At 41.7% G+C, this 20,313-nt stretch overlaps 1 protein-coding gene across 4 annotated transcripts; it reads left to right on the top strand.

The window, feature by feature from the left end:
* Positions 1–576: 576 nt before the first annotated feature.
* On the top strand, positions 577–12,964 carry mideasa (mitotic deacetylase associated SANT domain protein a). Of its 4 annotated transcripts, none has more exons than XM_085372987.1 (13): positions 577–868; positions 1,295–3,021; positions 5,705–5,920; positions 7,743–8,085; positions 8,187–8,253; positions 8,338–8,480; positions 8,578–8,681; positions 8,792–8,867; positions 8,999–9,087; positions 9,571–9,714; positions 11,736–11,864; positions 12,024–12,190; positions 12,460–12,964. In XM_085372987.1, the coding sequence occupies exons 2-13, from the start codon at positions 1,513–1,515 to the stop codon at positions 12,734–12,736; spliced, it is 3,264 nt and encodes a 1,087-aa protein (XP_085229113.1). In that variant the 5' UTR covers positions 577–868; positions 1,295–1,512; the 3' UTR covers positions 12,737–12,964. The 4 variants fall into 4 exon arrangements, with proteins under 4 accessions (XP_085229113.1, XP_085229112.1, XP_085229110.1 ...); XM_085372986.1 differs by having other exon boundaries at positions 577–879; XM_085372984.1 differs by having other exon boundaries at positions 577–883.
* The last annotated feature ends 7,349 nt before the right edge of the window (positions 12,965–20,313 follow it).

Below are 20,313 nucleotides of genomic sequence, written 5' to 3'. Positions count from 1 at the left end.
TGCTTAAAATAGGTTTCTTGTTAAAAACATAAACATGGATGAAATGATAAAAGTGAGTAGCTGGGCTTTAAATAACGCGTAATAAGCCCGCTTTAATGAATAAAACGATGAATAAATTCTAATAGAAGAGCTGGGGTTTGTTGAACCAGATGAATTATCCAAACGTAAACCCGGTTGGAGGCCTGATTTTAACCAACAACAAACTGCGTCCGTGTGACGAGCCTCCGATTTCCGGGGAAGCCGCCACTGAGAAACAAACGCACACGGATGCGGCGATGGGAGTGGCCAAACAATCGGATTGGATAACAGGATGTGACTTGAGCTGTTTTGGGGTGAGGCGGTGCGTTTGGAGGTGCACAACTTTCTGCGTGTTTTGCGCAGTTTCGCAGCCTTTTTTTCTTTTTCCGCGCACCTCGGACAAACCGAAACGGCGGCTTTAAACACTCGGAGCTTTCCTCTCAGCGAAAGCACACTGATCTGAGGAAGTGCCCGAGCGGGCCGCTGCACGTTCAGCGTCTCGCGTGTGGGTTTACTTACGTTGCGTGCAGGAGGGGAGGAGGTGGAGGAGGGGGGGGAAAGTTGTGGACATGTTTTCCTGGAAGTGTACGGTTTTGCGGATACAGTGTGCAACATTGTAACTACGGCGTTACTGAGCCTGCCCCGGGCCCTGGCCGGACTTTGGAGCGTATTTCCGCGGGGCTGCTCGCTCGCCTGCTCGCCATATTGCGCGCTGTGAAACTCGAGGGAAAGTTGTCAAGAGTTATGACATTTGCTGCGCACGATCCCTTCATGGAGCTGCGCGCAGTTGATCGAAACCAAAGTGACTCCGTGGAGTTGGACACGGGCGACTCTTTGCACCATTGATAAGGTGATCACACGGTGTGTAAGTAATGCTTTTTAATCTGCTGGATTGCCTAAGAGCTCTTCGCTCCTCAGACGCTTCCTTATTGCTCTTTTTTTCTCCTCTCACACAAACATCACTGGCTATCGCTCGGGTGATTGCACGAGCCCCTTCGTTTCCTGTATTTCTTGTTGTGCCAAATGGCAGCTACACTGTAAGCGCCGCCGTGTTGAGGTCTGTCTGTCCCTTCGAAACTTGCAATGCCCTATCTGCGCGCACTCTTTCTCTCTGCTCAATCTGCGTGCAATCCTGTATATTTTCACTTTACTCTAACGGGGCTATCTGCTGGCGTAGGCCTCAATTTCCTCATTGCCAAAGACGACTGAGAGTCGAGTGAAAACTCTGTGTCTTCTAAGAAAACAAAAGTGTCTGACTTCTTCTTTCTATCGTAAGGTCTTGCACCCCCTAAAGAGGATGGACAGCGAGCCTCAGATTTGATTCTTGAAGGAGGACTGCGTGTTCTCCACCCTGTGCTTTCCTTTGGGATTTATATTTCCTCCCAGATACCTCTGTATACACAGTTAAAGAATTTCTTCACCACAAGCAGTGAAAGCGCACTACAGAGGCACCAACTTGCTTGCTCACAGATCGGGACTGAAAGCTCTATTACTATGAGTCTTCCTGCTCAAGTAAATACTGACAAGAGTGGTAAGCACCGTGCTGCAGCCATGAAAGAGGCTGTGCAGCACCCAGGGGAGGTTTATTATGGTATGGGACCGCCAGCTTTAGAGTCAAGCCACAGTGACTCTGCCAGCAGCTCTGGTGTTTATAATCAAGAGAAAGGGCCCCAGAGTTTACCGCACTATCAACAGGGTGCTCCAGTAAAATGGATGCACCAGGACTCCTTACAGGCCCCTGGCTGGTCCCAGGAAGTTCCTGTGTCGACCTGGGGACAGAATTTTGGCCCCTACATGAGCGGAGTGAATGTCAGGAATCAGATGACGTTCCACAAGGGAGTCCACGAAGGTGTAGCTCTGCCGATGGGAGGGGAAAATCAGCTGTCCGGACCTGTGGAGGTTTATAGAGATGCCACACAGGCTCCGGCTCAAGGCAGGGGGATTGAGTGGGAACAGCATGCTGCAGCGGCGGCAATGCACCAGGCTCAGCTGCAAGCCTATCAACATGGCCACAAAGGCGTGGAGCTCCAAGGCCAGTCACATGTGCCACCTCATGGTTTGCAGGGGTCCATGCTGCAGCCCTTCCAGGCAACATTTAGACCCAGCAAGCAACAGTTCTCATCTGGCTATTACTCGGTTTTTCCAGCAAACAAGGCAATTCCGAACCTGCCCTACAGTGAGCAGCCCAAAACTCAGCAGCAGCTTCTACACCAGATGCAGCAGCAGCAGCAGCAGCAGCAACAACAACAACAGCAACAAATTCATCATCACCATCATCACCAACAACAACAGCAGCAGCAGCAACAACAGTTGCATCAACAGCATCAGATTCAGTTGCAGCAGCAGCAGCAACAACAGCAACATTTGCAGCAACAGCAGCACCAAATCCAGCAACATCAAATCCAACAGCTGCAGCAACAAATGCAGCAACAGTATCAGCAGCAGCTCCAGGAGAGACAGCAACAAATCCAGCAAATGCAACAACAGCAGCAGCTACAGCAGCAAAATGTGTCACAGCAAGACACGACACAGCCACAGGTGCAACCAAAACAGCAGCAGACCCAAAACTTCGTCGCTTATCAGCCTGCCGAGCCGCCTCCATCTGAAACTGGGTCCAAAGAAGATGTTCAGTCGACGGAGCCGCAGCAGGAAGCAGAGGCTCAAAGCTGTGACGCGTCAGCCGTTCCTGATCAATGCCCCGAAAAGGCCGGCGCAAATCCCACAGAGCCCGCAAACGCGGCTGCTCCTCGGCGCTCGCGTCGCCTTTCCAGGGAGGGGCAGTCGCCACTGGATCCCCCTTCCACAAACATCTGGTCTCAAGCCAAAGAGCCTCCACCGCCCCAAAACGGAGTAGCGGGTGCGCAGGTTGCGAAAGCAGGGGAAAGCCAAGTGACAACAGGAGGGGTCATCCGTAGGAGAAGGAGAGCATCCAAGGAGATCAACTTGGAAACCCTGGCACAGAAGGCGTCAGAGATGGAGTCCCTGCCTGCAAAAATTGTAAAGGTAAAAGAGAAATGGCTCATTACACTGCTGCTGTAGGGAATATATCAATCATTTATGAGAGTAATATGATTTTAAAAAAAAAAAGAAATAAAATACTCTTAGGCTCAGGTTGCTTGAGAGGGAACGGGGCAGGCAGCTCATTTGTGCAAGTGAGAGCAGATTTTCTCATCTGGCAAAGTTGGCAAGCAGCTGTACAAAGAGGAAGGACTCTGTTTCTATGCAGAACTTCCCTATGGTTTACAAAATCCTTTTCTTGGGCTTGTTTACTCGACTCGTGCAGCTGTTGAGCCTCAGCCATTGCGGGCTGTTTTAACAAGTTGCACATCGATACTGCAGACAACGTATCTGGTGAAACCTGAATGTCTGCCGTTCACTGAAGATTCGCCTTTTTGATCTGCTCTCCTCATTTTACTGCTGTATGAAAGATGATACGCTCTGTCGTTTTATTCAGGATATATAATATTTACTTTAATCGTGGCACACCCACTGGGGCCTGCTTCTTTAAGGTTTCTTTAGCAGTTTTTATTTTGTTGTTGTTTTTTTTACATAAACACAAGTCGCAGAAATGAGTAAAACTCAGTCTGAGTCCATTTTAACGCAAGCAAACGGACAGGTAGTCCTCTTCCCTCAGGGGGGTTACGAAGCTTATCGAAGGCTTTCTTGCACCGCGCGCACGTTGGAGCAGCTGCATGTCTGCACACCTCCACATTCCTCAGGCCTTTTCCCAGTCATTCAGCAGAGCTAGGGAGGGGCAGCACTGTCAACCTGTATAGCTACACTCCTTTTCTCCCCACTACACGCCAAACAGGTTTAAGGTGGCGATTCACAACCCAGAGCTGTTTCGTTGTGGTTAGTTAAACTGCACTTTGTTTTCTAGGTCAGGAGACGAGACGAGTGTCTTTACTTTTGTTCTTAACTTTTACTAATTATAAATCACAAAACTGATTCATGCTTTAACCCCCACCACTAGAAGCCAGGATTACTCATTTTGCTAGTTTTTCTTTGAGTTAGAATGAGCAGAAATACCAGGCAGGCATGTGGACGTCTCCGAAAGCCTGCCAAAGTATGTGCTTGTAAAGCCCTATGATGAAATTTTATATATTTCTATTTTTATTTTACAGGTGGAATGCACATGTTTTGAAAGAGACTTTAATTTTTCTGCTCTGTGGTGTTTATTTTAAATTTTCATTTTTAATTGATCTCTTAATTATGGCGTTTCAAGCTGATATGTGGTTTATTGGTTGAGGAATTAATTTTGAGGAAAATAATAAGTTACTACTTTATCATTTAGGTGCTTTTAAATCTTAAAAGTAAACTCATCTGCCACTTTATTGGGTACATGTTCCCCTCTATTCTTTAATCCTCTGTGGCATTGATTAAATGAGTTGTCTCAGAGAAATTTGTCCAGATTGACGTGATAGTATCATGTTTTTGTTGTCATTGCTACTTTTTATTCGAATAATATATTTTTGAACTTTATTTGCATTTTTTTTGTGCTTTCTATGTTCACTGGACACTTTATTAGGTACAACTAGATCTGCTAGTGTATGCATAACTAAAGCAAGGTGCTGGAAACATTCCTCAGAGATTTTGATGCATATTGATGTCATGACATAACACTGCAGATTTATCAGCTGCACGTCCATTGCATGAATCTCCAGTTCTGCCACATCCCAAAAGTGCTCAGCCAGATTGAGATCTGGTGGCTGCGAAGGCCACTGAGCTCACTGGGATGTTCAAGAACAGTTTGAGAGGATGGTGCGCTATCCTGTTGTTTACACTAAATTCTGACCTACCACCTGGATGTCGGTGCAGAAACTGAGACTCAACAGACCGGGTAACATTTTTCATCTGTTGTGCAACTGTTGAGCCTGTTTGAGTTGTTGCCTCCGTTTCCTGTCTTAGCTGCCAGGAGTGGCACCCAGTGTGGTCTTCTGCTGCTGTAGCTCATGTTGTGAGTTAAGAGATGCTCTTCTGCGTACCTTGATTGTTATTATTGAAGATACTGTTGCCTATTTAACAGCTCAAAGTAGTCTGGGCATTCTCCCCTGATCTTTGGCATCAACGAGGCAATTTTCCCAGAGAACTGCTGCTCGCAGGATATTTTCTCTTTTTCTGATCATTCTCTGTAAACCCTAGAGATGCTTGTGTGGGAAAATCCCAGTAGATCAGCAGTTTCTGAAATACTCAGACAAGCTCATCTGGCACCAACAATGCCACATTTAAAGTCACTTAAATCGCATTTCTTCCAAGTGGTTGATTTGCACTTCAGCGGATCATCTTAACCGTGTCTATTTGCACCGGGTTGCTGCCATGTGATTAACTGATTGGATATTTGTACTGATGAGCAGTTAAAGCAGCTGTACCTAATAAAGTGGCTGGTGAATGTAAGAAATGTATGTCTGTTGTATCTTGGGGACTTTTTAGTGATTCAAATGTTACAAAAAACAACGAAAGAATAGATATTTCTGTTCAGAAACAGTAATTCTGATTCTTTCTTTCTTTTTTTTTATTTTTTATTTTTTTTTAAATTGGAGCCGAATGCAAAAAAAGCTCATGTGACCACTTGGACTTCTTCCTCTTTTTATATCTCAATCCCTTTTCCTTTATTTTCCTGCTACTTCCTCAACTCTCTTCTGCCTTTTCTAATCTTCCTGCCTCTTTCCTTATTGTGCCTCAACAGGAAGACGGTGCTTCAAGCAGGCAAGCCACAATGGTGCCCCTGGTCATCCCAGTATCTGTGCCAGTCCACAGAGGTCAAACAGATCCTCAGGGTGGCTGGGCTCAGGGGCGGCCCGGTCAGGGCGAGCGGCCTGCTGCACCATCCGATCGCAAACCTTCTGTCATTGTGGCTCGCCGGCGATCGCTGAGAAGCACCATGACTGAGAGTTTTGCTCAGGTTAGTTCCCTAAGGACGAGAGATTTGAATTGTTTTCCTTTCAGTCACTTTAAAGGGACTTTTTTCTTTTTTTGCATACCACGATGAAACATTTACAGCCGTCGTGTTTGTAGATGTTTATTCAGGCTTAGACCACATTGCATAACTACCTTGATACCCCCCTTTAAAATGCAAGTTTGAGCAGTATTGTTAGCAAAGACAATGTCATCCCACCCAGTTACACAAACAACCTCAAAGTTCAACTTCTCATGGGTCGGCTCAGACCTCGCAGTGGTTAAACATTGAGACTTTGAGTCTTTCAGACATCTGCTGAGGAGTAACAGAGATGTGCAACTAAAACTTGGACCAACCCACAATTTATGGACTGAATTAGATGATGTGACTCATTAATTCCAAAATCCTGAACCACATGAACATCATTACAGACTGTAGGTTCACAGTGAAGTCAGATTCAGGAAGTACACTCATCACTGGGCCAGATGATTAAATCTATTTTATGTGTGTAATGCAAAAAAATCAATGTAGGGAGAAGACAAACTCCGAATTGAGCTTAGATATTTTTATCTGGTCGAGTAGGTTTGGTGAAGAGAGGTCTGCTTATTCTTACTGTAAAGCGACACCATGACCCGTTTAGGGCTAAACGTGCCAAAAATACATTTGCAAAATTCAGCTTCAGTGTCTTTTTCAGAATGACTTTATTCATACATTTTCATAACCACATAACCCAGACAGGTCATGAATCTGTCACAGGGCTTGTACAAAAAAAAATGGGTGATCATTCACACATTCAGTTTAGAATCGCAAATTAAGCTAGCATGCATGTCGTTGCATGTGGTTGTGACAGTGGGGTGAGAAGTAAACATTAATGATAGTATTAGGTAGGAGTATTAGTGCAACAACATAAATGTCATTGTTCATTTTGAGAAAACAGTCAAAATACAGAGATTAAAGTTGGCGTTTCAATTACTCATCTATACCCGGCATTTTGTAGAGAGTATAGCAGCCGTGGGAGTTGTTTGACTTCAAACTACAACTTTAATCTCCAAATTTAAAATGAAATGAACAACAATGTACTTTTCCTTAATGTGGTCCTAGTACTTCTTCAGAGGGGATTTTAGCTCGTGCCAGCTCTGATTCTGTTTCTCCGTTTACTGGAGAAACTGGGCGCTGGGATTTCTGGAGTTGCAGCTGAGTTTTATTTATTTTTTGCAAAGTCATAAAATTAAGGCAAGTCCCAGCTGAATGCACAGGCAATTCCTCCAAAGCTGGGCGTTTGACACCAACAGAGAAATGGCACTACAGGCCTGAGAAAATGTTCAGTTGTTCTGTGTGGGACTGTTCCTTTAATTTCCAACAAGGTCCTCAAATGTTGGACATAGAGGTACAAAACTTTATCACAAGTCTCAAAACACTAGCATAATTTGAATATCAGAAACGGTTTAGTCCAAAAGGATGTTTTAATACAGTTAACGATCTGGACCTGCGATTTAATAATAAATCGGTGAACTTTAAAAACGCCTTTCTAACCTGACTTGTTGTGTAAAATCCATTTACACCCCAGCTGATGAGGCGTTGTCGTCTGTGTGTGGCTTTTCCCTTCTCACAGAGAAACTTAGATTGCGTCACGATAAACCACGTGAGAATGTTCAGTCAGCTTTATGGCCGGTTGTGTCTGATCCAGGAGCAATAAAGGTTAATACAGGAGGAAGGTGGAGGATAGCAGGGAGAATTTATTCCTTGAATTTGATCAGTCAGGCGTGAAACCTGCTCATGATTGTTATAAAAAATATAGGTTTGTGTTAACTCTGCTTCTTCCATCCAGGATGAGGAAAGCGATACAGGACTTGATGAGGACGGAAAAGCTAAACTGAAGCGCAGGCCACGTCCCGAACCTCTCATCATCCCTCCCCCCAAACCATCCACCTTCATCGCACCATCCGTCTACTCCAGCATCACTTCCTTTCAGAGCAACCTCCGTTCTCCGGTGCGCCTGATGGACAACCCTCTTACCTTTCCCCCATACACGCCACCACCCATCCTGTCTCCTGTGCGGGAGGGCTCCGGACTCTACTTCTCCACCTTCCTCACTAACATAGCTGTAACCAACCAAATCCTGCCGCCCCCGCCTACGCCCAAGTCTGCAGCTCGGAGCCTTCTGCGTTCCAGTGAGTCTCGTTTGCTTCAGTTCTTTTGCAGTGATATATGTGAGTTACTTGTTTGAATAAATTACTTAACAAGCAAGAGCTTTTTCATTCGCCTCTTCCAGCGAGTTCAGACGTTACGCCGCCTAGCTTCACCTTGAACGCCGAGGCTACACCTGTGAGCCTCGAACCGTGAGTAGCACTTAAACATCCAAACAACCTACTATTGTTTCTAACTGACGGCTTCATAACTCAGCCCTCTGTGTTGGCATTCAGACGGATCAACATTGGGCAAAAGTACCAGGCAGAAATTCCTGATTTGCAAGATGAAGCTTCTTCCCAGTCCGCCCAGCACAAAGCGGACTTGGTTTGGGTTCCTATTGATGACGCCGCCTTCAAACATGGTGACAAAGAGACCAGTAAGTGTCCATCATAACATGTGACCTACCGACCTCGCTTTTTATTCATACTTTGAGCTTTTTGTCACCATCGACACTCCTCACGTTCTCTTTGTAGTGGAGGATTTGATGAACATGGCATGTTCGAGCGTTTTGAGAGGAGGAGGAACCAATCAGGAGCTGGCTTTGCACTGTTTTCATGAATGTGGAGGAGATTTCCTTGTGAGTAAAGTGACGTACAGATATTACATTATTTACACTACTACTTATAAGTGTTTCATAGCTTTCAAATGAGGGACATGCCTTTGCTCACGGTGATGCCAACTTTTAAGGAAACACTGGGACGTTTGATGCATCAGGATCCAATTTTCCCCAAAGGCCATCAATTGATAGGTTATCACTACTCAGGTAACAACAACAAAAAGAAGCTTTTTATGCTAATTGCTTCAATCAGCTGTCACGTGCTTTCTCTTTGCCTTTCTCTGCAATTTATGCTCTTGCTCACTCACCTATTTTTACTGCATTTGTTTTCCCCTCAGGCTCTGACAGCTGGACAGCAGAGGAGAAGCGGTTTTTCAATAAGGGGATCTCTGCCTACAGGAAGGACTTCTTTCTGGTGCAGAAACTGGTATGTTCGTTAATTTGACCCTGCAGCAAGAACAACTGTGAATCAGTGGGGGGGAAGAAAGCAACCAAACAAACAGTTGCATACGATTAAATGCACTCTGTGTAGCGTCAATAAATCCTTTGTGCACTCCTCGAGGCATTCACGTAATTGCTTTAATCAAACAAGACAATAATAGTTAAGACGTTCGGTCTTTGCTGCATGATGCCAGATTTAGATGTAATGGAAAATGAGTAAACAGGAAGAGGACGCTCACCTCTCAACACAAAGACGAGCTGCATCTTTAAAAAGGTTCAAAAAGTCATTCAGACTGAAAAATTCACATCCTCTTTGCGACAGGAAATGACTATTTTTATAGGAAATGTGGGCTTTAAAAAAAAAAGCGGTAAAATAAGCTGAGACAGAGTGACTTCTCAAGGATTATCTTACGTATTCTTATTATTCAATAAAGCTTTACATGTGCACGCTTCTCTGACTGTTTTAAAGGTGCGGACTAAGACCGTGGCTCAGTGTGTGGAGTTCTACTACACATACAAGAAGCAGGTGAAAGTTGGTCGCAATGGGATTTTAATGTTCGGCCCTCCTGATTCACCTGTGGAAAAACACGCAGAGGCAGTCGTGGACGTCAAGGTAAGCGCGGTTAAATCTGACCTTTATTTTAAAGAGTCAATATGCAGTCATGGTAATAAAAAGCACATCCTGAATTCTAAGGTGAAGTAATCTGGTCCTTTAATTTGTTGTTTATCAAACAAAAGTTAAACCAAAATGCAGAAGCACTGTGTGAAAAATTACAGCCTCAAGAGGCTACGTGGCAGCCAGGTGCTGCTAATCAAATGCATTTGATTGATTTTGTTAACCTTTATTGAGATAGGGCAGTGGAGAGGAATCGGGAAAGCTGGGTAAGAGAGCAGGAGGAAGACGTGCAATAAATGACTTCAGTGTGGCTTGAAACCAAGGCCTCTTCAACAGCCTCATGGCCATAATTAATAGCGCCACATCTGCTGAAACTCCTCTCATACAAACACACATTAGAGCACAAGCGCCTGATACCAACTGTCAGGCACGTTGGTGGAGGAGTGAGGATTTGGGCTTGGTTTTGCAGTCAAAGTCAACCATGTGAGGCCACTTGTCCAACAGCTTAAGCTTAGAGTTATAAAACAGGAGAACGACCCCAAACCCAGCAGTAAATCTGCAACATCATTTCTGGGTGTTATAATTGTCCAATTTAAAAACCCGACGTCAACCTGACTGAAATGTTTTTGCAGGAGCTTGGAGAGCTGTGCATAAACAAATGCCTGCAAACTTTAGTGAACTGAAGCAACACTGTAAAGAAGGGTGGGACAAAATTCCTCCACAATGATGTGAGAGACTGATTAAGTCACAGAAAACAGTTACTTCACATTAGTGCTTCTAAAGGTGGTTAAATAAGCTCTTGAATTATGGGATGCACTCAGCTTTTCAAACACTGCTTCTTAATTTTTGGCAAAATTGTTGTTAAATAAATAATAACACTTTGTAATATGTTGTATTGTTGCTCACCTGAGGTTGTATTTACCTAGCATTAAGTACACCAGGTGTGCTTTAGATTATGTGCTTGTACATAAAACCTTTGAATTGATTGGTGTACTGTTTACCATGACCGTATATGTAGTATTTGCAATGTCTCATGTGCGTTTCATTGTGCATGGTTGAATGTGTCTTCCATGTTTATATTTATCTGTTTGAATATATTTAGGATTAATTAAAAGTCGTCAACATTTTTCAACTAATCAAATGGAACTTGAGTGTTTTTAAGAAGGGGTTTCATTGTGTGTGAATACAGATGTCTGCACATGGAGAAATATGCTTTGTGCCACGTCTTTTTGCTGCTATGTTATTTTAAATACACGGCAGCAAAAAGAAACAGACACCCTTCAGCCAGTGGCTTTCTTCAGCATTTCTGATACATGTATTTGTGTGACCCTAAATAAAGCAACCCCTGGACCTATTCTCTGGTTGACAGCAGTTATTTACAAAAGTACCAAAATAAGGATGTGCTCTGGCCACGCAAAATGTTAAGACCACTGGAATCAAGAACGATGAGTTGGTGGTTGTGAGAAAAGAAGGGTTGCACATTAGCTGGTCTAAAAATGTAGAGTAATAATCATATTTGTATATGATTATTACTCTATATAAAGATGTCTAGATCCAATTTTTAATCTAATCCTATCCTTCCCCGTATATAGAGCCTGTTAGTTTGAAACAAGATACCCACTTTACTTCTGATTGGCTGCCCCTCATCTGGGTTCCTTGAATAGAGTAATACATTTTGTGTATCCACTGTTAATGTGCTTTCTTTTTTTTTTTAGGAAGGGGGGGGGGGGGGTCTGGCAACTAAGAAAGCATTTTGAGGAAATCTTGAGAAAGCTGAGTCAAGTGTACCAGGGAGTGGAGGCTGCAAAACTCTCAACAGCTGCGACTTTATTAAGGAAAACCTCTGTTTTTGTTTGTTTGGTTTTTTTTGGGGGGGGGACAATTAAGAAGAAAGACTAGGGTAAAAAAATAAATAACGGGTCCCCTTTAATGAAGAAACAAGGATCTTATTGTCTTGAAGTAATGTTTAAGATTCTGGGTCATAGTCTGCCTAATTTCCCTGGTGGGATTCCTTACAGAGTTCACAGCAGCCGAAGATGACTCAAGGTGAAGCAGATGAGGATGACAAGAAGAATATGTCTTTAGAGCAAATCAATGAGAGAAAACAGCAGGCGAGGGTCGCTCAGTCACTACAGGTTCATGACTATGTAAGTTTCATTTCATAGTTCTTTGATACACATCCTTATCAGTTAATATATTTAAAATAAGGAAAAAACAATATATTTATTTATTTGAAAAAATCTAAATTTTATGAACCATTGGTCTCAACTGTGCTAAAACGCAACCTTCTGTTTCTGCCTCTTCAGGCAGGAACAGTGCTGGTGCTCAAAGAGCCAGATACTGTTCATAAAGAGGCTCATCAGTCTCCAGCACTTCCCAGATCTCGGGCCGAGCCTGCTGCAAAGAAGCCCCGGGTGCCACTGAAGCCCTCGCAGGAACCTGAGCAGATTTTTCCTTGCAAGAAATGCAACAGGTACGACAAAAGCCATCACAGAGATTGGCGTTAATTCCTGACCTGTTAGCATTGTGTTATGAATGTTTGCTCATTCATTATAAGAGTCCAAATAATGCTGGTGATTTTTGGTTCATCTCAGTGTGCTGATCTCTGTGGGGCACAGTGTGTTTAGAAGTTTCCGTGAATTCCGTGATATATTTATTTATTTATTTATTTTTTCAATAGCGCCGCTTTATTCCAAACAGTTGCTATCAAGCATAACGCTGCACCCTTTTCCTCCCTTACAGAGTGTTTTATAAAGTGAAGAGTCGAAGCGCTCACATGAAGAGTCATGCCGAGCAGGAGAAGAAGGCTGCAGCGCTGCGTCAGAAGGAGGAGGAGGAGCAGGCAGCAGCTCAAGCTCGAGCCAGGAAGGCGGCGGCAGCAGCAGCAGCGGCGGCAGCTGTGTCTGCTGCAGAGACCCAGCGGGGAGGTAATGGGAATGGAGCGTCAGAGCAGGCTGAGGCCAGCAGCCAAGAGGACTCATCAGAGGGGGAGGATGACGACGATGAAGACTGGCAGTGAGACCGATATAAAGACGAACATTAATGGGATGGATTGACGTGTAAATAGAGGGGAGATGGTGAACAAATCAGGGAGGGAGGTGTTTAAAAACATGTGCTCCCCTATGAGGAGCAGAATAAGCACAAGATGCTTTTAAAGTCTTCCTGTTGATCTTTTCACTTGTTTCCTGACCTGAACTGTTTGTCTTTGACTGTAATTCAGATTCACACCGTCAGCGTGTAAGCCACACTCCACATTTTCACATTTGTACCTTTGAAATAATCAGTTTGTTTTTTTTGTTGGTTTTTTTTTTTTTTTGTGTGTGTAAAATGTCCGTGTGCTATGCTTCTGCTTTTGCTAATAGGGCCTTTTTAAATCTTATTTAATTGAACATATGTTAAGATCTTCAATGGTTGTTTGATGAATCAGGATATCTTTCTAGCAATAAAATGAGATCAAGGCAATCATTACTTTATAGTTGCTTCCCTTTAAAGACAGAAGCCATTCTGTTTCAAATACTTCTTACAGGAAAAAAAACAGCGCTGAATTTAGCAGATTTCTATCAGATTTTTAGGTGGGTTGTACACTTATTTTTAAACTAAGGGACCTGTGAAATGAATATGTACAAAAAATATATATATGAGACTGTCATATATTTATGATACTGCATTTTTTTTTTTTTCCAGTGATTTTGATAATATAAAAAGTAATCATGTCGGCTGTAATGTGACTGGTGAATTGAGAAATGTATTAAAGAAATATATTCTTCTGAGGAGTGGATGGGGTTTTTTGTTTAACCAGCAGATGGCGGCAGAGGTTCAGTGTGAGCTGAGAATTTCCCTTCATGGTTGCCTGTAGGTGAATGGAAATATTGCTGTTGTCTGATTGGCCTAAGATAAACGTGGCTTAAATTCTATGTAGACCAAGTCAAGATTTATGTCATTTTATATTCCTAAATCATAACATCCTTATACATCTAGTGGGCAAAGAGAGATTTACTTCTAATGCTGTGCTCATAGGTCTTATATGCCAGACAGGCTCCAAAGGCCTATAATTTTAAGATTAAGGGCTGGAAAGCCAACTTGTCTTGAGACGCTAGGGAGTGGTGAAATTTTGCATTGATCTTTGGTGGCATAATTCAGCCATTTAGGAGTGTGAGCCATAAAGGGAAATGATGCTCTCGGGAGATGAGATGCGAGGGATATTGCGCTGAGATTATTGAAGACAAAGTGGCTCTGTTTCTGTCTCCAGCCCATCAGTGACTGAGTGGCCTTCATTTACTTTCCTCCTGCTGCAAAAATCTAGCAGCAGACATTGCTTTAAACACATAATCTGACTTTGGATGAGTGTAAGAAAAAAAAATCCACATTTGTTTCATGTGATCCTTTGATTTAAAGTGGACCTACTATGATTTTCTTTACATGCCAAAAGCTCAGGCTACAGACTGCCTGAAACACTTGGTTTTACACATTTTTTGCACGCTCTAGAAGTTTTAAATGAGAAGAGCTTTTTTATTTATTTATTTTTGTTTCTTTAACGGGAAAAATATATACTCATAACTATGTCCTGTCTTCTTCCCCTCACCTGGTCGCAACAGACGGCAGCCCTCCCTGAGCCTGGTTCTGCTAAAGGTTTCTTCCTGCTAAAAGGCAGTTTTTTCTTTCCCACTGTCTCCAAAATGCTTGCTCATAGGGATTATCTGATTGTTGTTGTTTGGTTTTGGGTTTTTTTCTGTTTTCCTTCTATGGGTCTTTACATTACAGTACAAAGACAATTAAAGCAACTAACTGTTGGTGTGATTTGGAACTATATAAATAAAACTGAATTTAATTTAAAAATTGAATTGAATTGAATAAATAGAAATTGAGTAGTGTGTCTGGTCAGATAAAAACTAGCCAGCTAAATAATAACAGGAGCTAGTTTTAAGCTAACATTATACCTAATATAAAATGTCCTAAAAAAAAATAAAATCACAGTTTTCCTCTGATTTAATTTTGATCATTTGATTACATGCTCACATCATAAGAGAGTTTATTCGGCAAGTGTCCAAGTTCAACAATGTTGTTCTATTTAAAGAAAGATTCACTAATGCAAGCTAAAAACAGCTAAGCGAAGCTAATCTGTTAGCTGAGGCTAATAGCGGCTAACCCAAATTAATGCTTTGCTGAGCTTTAATGTATTTGTGTTTTATTTTACTGTTTCCATCTTATACTACCTTTTCCTTTTACTCCACTGTATGCTGGATAATCAAGTTTAACATTAGTTATTAGTTAAATAACAAATTGAATTCATGTTTTTTATACCTGAATTTAAACCATCACATTAGACTTCTCTGAGAAATCAGAAATTAATCAAATATTTAACCACTAAAAGCTTCTCTCTGTAAAAAAACAAAACAAAAAAACAAAAAACACTAAAACTAATTTCTCTGTTCAGAAATGGAAGTAAATAGCTGTAATATGGCATCTTAATTGAAAAATAATCAAATGCTTTAAGATCATGTTTTTGCTTTTTTGTAAAACAATAAATATAATTCCAGCTAAAGCGCTTCCACATACCGGTGGATTAAATATTACAGAAACATTTCAGGCAGCTGTGACATAAACCTTACATTTCTGGTCTCATTCATGTGTTGTAGCCCCCCTCACTGTGTTCCCATGCTGTGTTCTTGCCACTCCTGGTCCACCCCATTTAAAAAAAATCCTGCTAATGCCTCTACTGCAGAAGGTGTAGAAATCAAAATGCTGACTTGCAGTTTGCACTATATAATTTTTCATTACTGATGGCCCTCTCAACACCACCCTGCCACAAAACCAGGCCAAATGTAATGACTTTACAACGAAAATGAAAAAGATGAGGGTTGCACATGACAAACTCATTGGGCACTTCAAGAAGATGAATAAGAACACCTCTACACATGCTTAATCATGTGATTACTGCACGATGCAGTTGTAAAGCAGCATAGGGCATGGGGCAAGGCAGTATGTAAGATAAAATACTGGAGATGGAGGCCAGGAACTATGACACATCAGTAAGGGCAGGATTTCTGAAACGGACCTTCTGAGATATTCACCACAAAACAAAACAAAAAAAACATTGTTGATGATAAAGCTGAACAGCCAACCTGATTTGGAGCTAAAGAAAATGGGTATGGTAACTAAAGATCACCAGTCTCATAACTGAAATTAGCCAAAAAGCACAACGAAGAATATATCCAACACATAGGCTGATGAGTTACAACAGCATAAGACCACAAACAAATCTGCCCTGTCCTTTCTCAAAAGTCCAGGCTGTTTCTTTTGCATTTGTTTGAGGAATATTAATGGCAATCAATAAAATTTCAAACGCCACAGCCTTTGAAGAATGTCGGCAACTGTCACAAGTTGTTGTTACATCATCAGTGAAATTCAAGCCTCATTCACACTTCTCTGTTTTATCTCACAGTGTGACAGAAGTTGAATAAACCAGTCTGCTTGCCATGCAGGCCCACATGGCATTAGACATTTGCACATGATGGCTCCTCTGTGGGTTTCTGCTATATTTGGTTACCCATAACTTCTTCCTAGGTGTTGCTGAAAAGTCTCTGTATATTTGGAGAAGGATAATCCTTGTGTTATAATATATCATCTAAAAGGTTTTTTTAAAAGCTCTGCTTAGATCCAATAAACAAAAAGAGAAGGTTCAAAATAATTTGAGATACAACACACATTCCCTCTTTGTAATATAAAGTTAATCCTGATATATTCATCTTGTAGATTACTAGCTGATGTGAGAAAGTGAGTCAAAAAATGATAAACCACCACATGACATTAAAGTTATCTGTAACTACCCGGCCCTTTTCTAACAGTTGAACAAAGCAAGAGGCACTTTCATTGCTTTATTGTCTTAGCTGATTACTGGGAGCTAAACATGCTTGGTAAAGCATGTTTACGATTGCGCAAATCCACACGGGCAGATTTGAAATCAGGATCTGTGTAAAGATGGTGCCGAAAACTACCTTGGGAATTCGGATTTAGGTTACACAAAAGTAAAGAAATAGCTCACTGGAGAATGTCAACTGTATCCCAGATGGAATTGCTTTATTGGATGAAAACAGACTGCGTGACCAGTGCAGTGACAGATTACCGGTGTATCCTCGCAGGAGAGATTTCTCATTACAAATTGGGAGAATTTTTTAATAAATCAGTTTTATCTCATGCAGATTTATGCAGAAAGATGCTCTAAAATCTAATCACATCATCTGCTCCATGTGGATCACCTGTGGCATAAGCATAAATTTTGCACTGTGATGATGGGACATAAAAAGTAAGCAGTTAATTTCTTGTAGATGAATAATTTCTGAGACCACTTTGGATTCTGAAAGACAGACAAAATATGAAACATGAAGGATACACTAAGTAACATATTTCCTTATAAAACACTAAAACGTTTCTTCTTAAGATCATTAAGCTTTTTAAAGTGTGCAACTTAGGAAACATTAACAGTTTAAAAAGTGTGGCTATGTGTGTGTGTGTGTATATGCAATGAAATGCAGCTGACAGTGTGGTGTACTCACTGTCCTGAGGACTTGTTTTGCCGTGCAAGTGACAGAGTATTACTGGGTTTACAGTGAGGATCAAATGTCTTCCCTGAGCACAGGGCCTGCTAATAAAGCCCCATTAGAAACCCAGTTATATGGATGCAATAAAATAGATTGGGGCGTAGAAGATGAAGATATTACAATTCAGACTGGAGTGGCACAGTGGAGACAAAGGCTAAATGCTAAATCAATGTCATTAAATGTCTGGAAGACGAATGCGGGGATCTGTGGCTCTCAACCAGCAGGGCCAAGGTTAAATCTGATGCAAAGCAGAGAGATTATTAATGTTCAGCCAGTGAGCAAGAAAATATTTTCACGGTTTGACCTGTGCGGCTGCAGGTCAGTTTCATTCTTGTGGTAGCTATATGGAAGGAAACCAAGGCCAAAGTGTATAGCATGCTCAAAAAGAAACTCCTTATAGATGACGCACCATGCAGCAGGCAGTATTTCAAATTGTGGTTCCTTAACAGGCAAAAGCATTCAATATTCATGATATGATTTTTCATCATTAAAAGACATCAAATCTTGTTTGCTGTCTGTGATAACAGTGCTCATTATGACAAATATTTAATCAGCCACTTAAAAAGCACTGAACTATGAAACAAATGGACTACAGCAGCAGAAGACCACACCTGCAGCCTCAACTAAGAACAGGAAGCTGAGGTGATAATTCACACAAGTTCACCAAAATTTGACGTTTTTCTAAAAGATTATTGGAAAAATGTTACCTCGTCTGACGAGTCAGAGTTTCTGCTCTCACATTTAGAGGGTAAGGTCAAAATCTGGCTTAAAAAAAATGAAAGTATGGATCCATCCTGTCTTGTATCAAAGGTGTATCAAAGTTTAGGCACCTTACTATCAACCGAGCTTTATTTAAAGTGAAACTGGTTTCTCAGATGTGACACTGAGTTCACTGTACTCAAATGACCTCCACAGTCACCAGATCTGAGTCCAGTAGACAGACCCGTTTGGGATGTGGTGGAATAGGAGATTTGCATCATGGATGTGCGGCTAACAAATCTGCAGCAACTGTGTGATGCTGTCATGGCGATATGGACCGAAGTCTCTGAGGAATGCTTGCAGCACTTTATTGAATCTATGCCATGAAGATTCGTGTCAGCTCTGACTGCAAAAGTGGGCCCAATTTAATAGTGACCAGCGAATATATAAAGTGAAAATAATGCAAATAAAGTTATGAAAGTAAATATATTAGTTGACAAAGATGGGTAACAATGAGGAGGGTAAGATAGGTATGAAAAATAAAAGTACAGGCTCCACTTCCCTCACTGTCACTCTGATCAATCAATGAAAGGACAGATGAATGACTGACAGCTTTTGTGTTCCTGTCTGTCTGTTTCTGAGTTTCGTTATTGTGAAACTCAGAATCTCTGGCTGTCTGAGAATTTTATGTCCATAAAAATGGAGGAGAATCACATGTTCCAAGGTGACAGTCCATGCAAATGGTTTTAAATATATATGCACAGCAAAAGCGAACTGAAGCATCCTCCCTTTGAGGGGTTAAGGTACCTGACACGAACCTCACTCTCCCTGGATTGTGTCTTCCTCGGCACATTTGTAGAACAGGGGACACGGTGTCTACTGTTTCTCTGTTCTCTACTGCTCCTTTTAAATGAAGGCAAAAAGGTAAAAAGAAAAGATAATCTGTACGTGCAAAATTTTGGCTACACATTTAAAACCTGTTCCCTCAAAAAAATCAGCATTCAGTTTCAATGCATTGTTGAAGAGAAGTTATTCGGATTATCGTGATTATGTTTTACCTAAAAAGCCAAGCCGTTGGTTAGTGTTAACAGACTTTATAAAATTACAGTTTGCTTCAAAACTTTCCAAACCAGAATCCAATTTATCTCTTGCGCGTTTCAATAGCACATGCATGCGTCAGTTTTCTTCTGCTTATTCGATTCAGGGTTGTCTGGGGCTGGAGCCTATCGCACAGATAGGGTCACAGAGATTTTAGGACTTAACGTTGTTGTTGTGTAGATTGTAGTTATTTCAGTTGGATAGAAATAATTGCAAATGATCAGTGGTTTCCTTGCAGCAGCCCCTGCCCATTACCAACCTAAGTTCAAGTAATTTTGTAGTTATTTTTGCAGCGCATGGTCAGAAAGGACGGTGGTTCTTTGGTGGGGAACTCCAGGTCTCAAGGGCCGGTGTCCTGCAGGGTTTAGATATCACCCTGGGTCAACACACCTGAATCAAATGTTCATTACCATTAGTTCATTACTAGGACTCTGGAGAACTTCAAGACAAGTTGAGGATGAAATTCAGCCATTTAAATCAGCTGTGTTGGATTAATGATGCATCTAAAACCTAAAGGTTTGCTCTACTAAAGATTCATAAGCATACTAATGTCAGCTAATCACCATTAATTAGTGTATTTTGCAGGTGTGTGGTCACACTGATGGATATTATTCAGAGCCTACTAATGGAAAAGTTCAAGTTGCTTAAATGATTTATGACTCAATTCATTAGTTACAACTTACACATTTGGTAAACAGAGCATCTCATCAGAAAATGGACCAAAAAAAGTTAAGTTGGAAGTGCATGTTATTAAGCAGAAAGCTGTAGACTACATTGATTTATTGTATTTTGCTTGAAAACACCCCGAAAAATTCCATTAAATAATTTGAAGCATTTATAAATCAGCTTGTTCATGATGATGGAGCGTGTGCCTCCAGCTTCCTCTGAAGCTATGATCTATGTACTACACATAATCTCTGCAGCATTGCTTACATCCAGCTGCCCTTGATGCTGAAACGAAATCGCTTCATTTAATGACCGTATTGACCATATAACTGACAAACCACTCGGCTGAAATTTGGTCAGTGGCCTTGAGAGATGTAATCTGCTTAGCTGACCTCCTGCCACGTGTCATCTCTTACTTTGATTGCCTGCACCCGTGTCATCTCCACCTAAAGCTCGGCTTCGTTTTACAGTCTAGAGCCTAGATCAGCTGCTACTCTACTCTCACACAGTAGCTCACTTAATGGAATTAAACCCA

Source organism: Diplotaxodon limnothrissa, linkage group LG15 (assembly GCF_057381915.1).
Source record: "Diplotaxodon limnothrissa isolate DT_005_m linkage group LG15, D_limnothrissa_male_GT1.1, whole genome shotgun sequence".
NCBI lineage: Eukaryota > Metazoa > Chordata > Actinopteri > Cichliformes > Cichlidae > Diplotaxodon > Diplotaxodon limnothrissa.
This window is presented reverse-complemented; position numbering and strand designations above follow the sequence as displayed.